Below are 5,000 nucleotides of genomic sequence, written 5' to 3'. Positions count from 1 at the left end.
AGAAGAGCAGTAAAAAGGCATTCGTCCCAAGTCACTTTCAGAACTGACTTAAAAAATGTAACATATTTTACACAGACACAGAAAGGCTGATGAAAGCCAGAGATTGAAGAAAGATAGTGGTTACAGTAAAACTAGAGACATTATCACTGCAGGGCAGGTTGTACAGGATTATATCTGTCTGATGCCGTCCAGAGGGGGGAGACTTCACTCTGAATGGCAGGGGTCAGAGGTCAGGAGGTCAGTGCAGGAACTGAAGAACGGTGGTGGACAGTGCCACTATCAGGATGTGTAGACCTGTCACAGAACACAGGCTCAAACCCCCGAGTCCTGTGGGAACAGACAGAAAACACACACACTGTTCACACTCTGAAACAGACAGAAAACACACACACACTGTTCACACTCTGGAACAGACAGAAAACACACACACTGTTCACACTCTGGAACAGACAGAAAACACACACACACTGTTCACACTCTGGAACAGACAGAACACACACACTGTTCACACTCTGAAACAGACAGAAAACACACACTCTGTTCACACTCTGGAACAGACAGAAAACACACACTCTGTTCACACTCTGGAACAGACAGAAAACACACACACACTGTTCACACTCTGGAACAGACAGAAAACACACACACACTGTTCACACTCTGAAACAGACAGAAAACACACACACACTGTTCACACTCTGGAACAGACAGAAAACACACACACACTGTTCACACTCTGGAACAGACAGAACACACACACTGTTCACACTCTGAAACAGACAGAAAACACACACTCTGTTCACACTCTGGAACAGACAGAAAACACACACACACTGTTCACACTCTGGAACAGACAGAAAACACACACACACTGTTCACACTCTGAAACAGACAGAAAACACACACACACTGTTCACACTCTGGAACAGACAGAAAACACACACTCTGTTCACACTCTGGAACAGACAGAACACACACACTGTTCACACTCTGAAACAGACAGAAAACACACACTCTGTTCACACTCTGGAACAGACAGAAAACAAACACACTGTTCACACTCTGAAACAGACAGAAAACAAACACACTGTTCACACTCTGAAACAGACAGAAAACACACACACTGCTCACACTCTGAAACAGGCAGAAAACACACACGCTGTTCACACTCTGGAACAGACAGAACACACACACTGTTCACACTCTGAAACAGACAGAAAACACACACACACTGTTCACACTCTGAAACAGACAGAAAACACACACACTGTTCACACTCTGGAACAGACAGAAAACACACACTGTTCACACTCTGAAACAGACAGAAAACACATACTCTGTTCACACTCTGAAACAGACAGAACACACACACTCTGGAACAGACAGAAAACACACACTGTTCACACTCTGGAACAGACAGAAAACACACACACTGTTCACACTCTGAAACAGACAGAAAACACACACACTGTTCACACTCTGGAACAGACAGAAAACAAACACACTGTTCACACTCTGAAACAGGCAGAAAACAAACACACTGTTCACACTCTGGAACAGACAGAAAACACACACACACTGTTCACACTCTGAAACAGACAGAAAACACACACACTGCTCACACTCTGAAACAGGCAGAAAACACACACGCTGTTCACACTCTGGAACAGACAGAACACACACACTGTTCACACTCTGAAACAGACAGAAAACACACACACACTGTTCACACTCTGAAACAGACAGAAAACACACACACTGTTCACACTCTGGAACAGACAGAAAACACACACTGTTCACACTCTGAAACAGACAGAAAACACATACTCTGTTCACACTCTGAAACAGACAGAACACACACACTCTGGAACAGACAGAAAACACACACTGTTCACACTCTGGAACAGACAGAAAACACACACACTGTTCACACTCTGGAACAGACAGAAAACACACACACTCTTCACACCCTGGAACAGACAGAAAACACGCACACACACTTCACACCATGGAACACTTCAGTCTGTTCCTGACATGCTGAATTTTGGCTGGGAAAGTTCAGAATATTTTGAATAATAATCATAAAACAACTCTACAGATGATTATTTGAGGAACTGGTCAAATGTCCCTTTGCCTCCAGCTACAGTGATGTGTTTGTGGACGTGCTAAAATGCAGCTACCGCAGTCCCTGCAACAGACCAAACCTCAGTCTGTTGTTTTAAAATAAAACACAGATAGTGCCCCTTCAGATGTACATGCCAATGTAATGTAAATGTACAAATGTAAATGTTCACGGGGGCGGGGGGGGGGGGGGGGGGGGCTGTTAGTTACCAGTAGCTGATGAGGCAGTAGTTGCTGAAGATCCCCCCGATGAGGCAGTAGTTGCTCCAGATCCTCCCGATGAGGCAGTAGTTGCTCCAGATCCTCCTGCGGTTGCATTGTTTTGGGCTGCAGTGGTGGGTGCGGTTGTGGAGGGTGTGCTCCTCCCTCCGGTCAGACCGATGTTAAGTGTGTCGAGATCAGACTGCAGCTGCCGCTGTATCCAGTTTTCTACCACAGTCTGTGTCTGATAGGTCACCAGGTCTGGCAGGTTCACACCCAACAGCCCTCTGACGTCACTCACACTGAGTGCCTGAGGGGGACACATATGTGTGAATGACATATTAAAGACGTACGTGAGTGTGTGTGTGTGTGTGTGTGTGTGTGTGTGTATTGGCTCACATCGATAACATTTGGGTCCAGAGACATAAAAGTAGTCAGGTCCATACTGATGTTGGAACTGGAGAGACTCCTCAGGTATGTCAGACCAGCACCACCTAAAACACAACACACACACACACACACACACACACCAATCAGAATCATTTCTAATGACCAAACACACTAATCAGAATCATTTCTAATGACCGCACACACCAATCAGAATCATTTCTAATGACCACACACTCCAATCAGAATCATTTCTAATGACCACACACACCAATCAGAATCATTTCTAATGACCACACACTCCAATCAGAATCATTTCTAATGACCACACACACCAATCAGAATCATTTCTAATGACCACACACACACCAATCAAAATCATCTCTAATGACCACACACTCCAATCAGAATCATTTCTAATGACCACACACACCAATCAGAATCATTTCTAATGACCACACACACCAATCAGAATAATTTCTAATGACCACACACACACCAATCAGAATCATTTCTAATGACCACACACACACCAATCAGAATTATTTCTAATGACCACACACACCAGTCAAAATCATTTCTAATGACCACACACACACCAGTGTCTCATAGTCTTGTCTTGGAGCATGAAACATATAAGGTGATTGGAAACATAAAAAATAATTCAATGCCAAACAAGTCTTTGTTGGAAGCCTTCTGACTCAGAGCATACGTTAGATGTGGGACTGTGACGTTTTTCTCATTTAAATATATGCAAATAACACATTTATTGATGCCCCCCCCCCCCCTCCAAACCTCTCCCCTTCCATGCCAAAACAGAGACAGTAAGTTCACACTGAAAAGTACTGACATCGAAAAAAGACTTGCAGTGTAAAAAAAAAAAAATCCTACGCTGAAAAAGGCTTACGCTGAAGAAACAAAGAAAAGATTGTCGTGACATCTGAATAAACAAAAAACATCAAAACATCTTTTCAGCGCACAAAGTTCATTTCAGCACGAGTGGTTCCATGCCAACGTTCTATCTTTCAGTTTCGTTTTTTTAATCAATGCTGATTTTGTTTATTTTTTTAATGCCAAACTTAAAGTCTCTGATCTAGCTCCATACACTAGGCCTACTGCTAATACCATGAATATGATGCAGCATCTACGACGCCTCCACAACAACAAGCGACAAACTCCGGTCAGGGCATATGAGAAAGAGACAGTGCTTCAAGTCCAAACTTCTCTCTGAAAAAAGCTTTGCATCCCTGTTGTCCCATACACATGCAAGAGCGCGAGTTATCACCAGACCCATAGGAGTGTTTATCGCTAAAGACATGAAACCGTCCTTGGTAGTCGACAACAAAGAATTTCGCTGACCACTTAAGACACTAGAGCCCAAATACAACGTCCCGTCACGCCAGCGCTTTAGTCAGTCTGTAAGACCAGCCTGGTACAACGAAGCAAAAACCAAAGCCATGGAAATTCTGAAAAGTGCAGAGAGTTAGCTCATTAACTTGTGTCTAAATTTTAGCGTTGTGTGTTGAAGTGCAATTGTCATTATTTCATACTGATGTAATACAGACAGACCCATTCAGTTTAATATTAGTTTATGTCTGAAGACTATTTATTGTTGTCTAGCTTTCAAAGAACTCCTCTTGTGTTAAGCTGTCATCACTGTTGGTTTGACGGGGCAAAAAGACAACAGTAGGTCAGCGTTGTTAATGCATCAAAAATAAATCTGGTCTTTTCATCCCAGTTTCAGTTCAATTGATTTTCTTAAAAATATTGTGGAAGAATTGAACCATAAACATAGTATTGTGACTCAAATCGAACCGTGAGCTGAATGTATCGTTACATGCCTAACACAATATATGTGTATACCATATATGTGTCTATATCAATATATATATACCCTCAAAAGCACTCATTCTATATATATACACCCTCAAAAGCACACAGTCTACATATGTGACACATATTCTATATATATATATATATATATATATATCCTCAGAGGCACACAGTCTATGTATGGGACAACATTCCATATATATATATATATATACCCTCAAAAGCAAACATTCTATGTATATAAACTCAAAAGCGCACAGTCTATGTACCTGTTAAGCTGTGTTAGGTTAAAGTCAACTCTGTGTGTGTGTGTGTGTGTGTGTTACTGAGATATGGTTGGATTAGCTGGCAGTCTGTGTAAAGTGTGTGTGTGTTACTGAGATGTGGTTGGATCAGCTGGAAGTCTGTGTAAAATGAACGGTGTGTGTGTGTGTGTGCGTGTGTGTGTGTGTGTGTGT

General features: G+C 42.3%; 1 protein-coding gene across 1 annotated transcript in view; it reads right to left on the bottom strand.

Annotated features, from left to right (window-relative positions):
- Nucleotides 1-238: 238 nt before the first annotated feature.
- The window catches only part of LOC115817064 (mesothelin-like protein), a 20,130-nt gene continuing 15,368 nt past the window's right edge, over nt 239-5,000 (bottom strand). The window contains exons 10-12 of the mRNA XM_030780306.1: nt 2,722-2,816; nt 2,332-2,632; nt 239-327 (exon numbers count right to left, since the gene is read on the bottom strand). Coding sequence (XP_030636166.1) covers nt 239-327; nt 2,332-2,632; nt 2,722-2,816 — 485 coding nt within the window. The remainder of the gene's footprint in view (nt 328-2,331; nt 2,633-2,721; nt 2,817-5,000) is intronic.

Source organism: Chanos chanos, chromosome 7 (assembly GCF_902362185.1).
Source record: "Chanos chanos chromosome 7, fChaCha1.1, whole genome shotgun sequence".
Lineage (NCBI taxonomy): Eukaryota > Metazoa > Chordata > Actinopteri > Gonorynchiformes > Chanidae > Chanos > Chanos chanos.
Note: the sequence above shows the minus strand (reverse complement) of the source record. Positions and strands in the feature narration are given on the sequence as shown.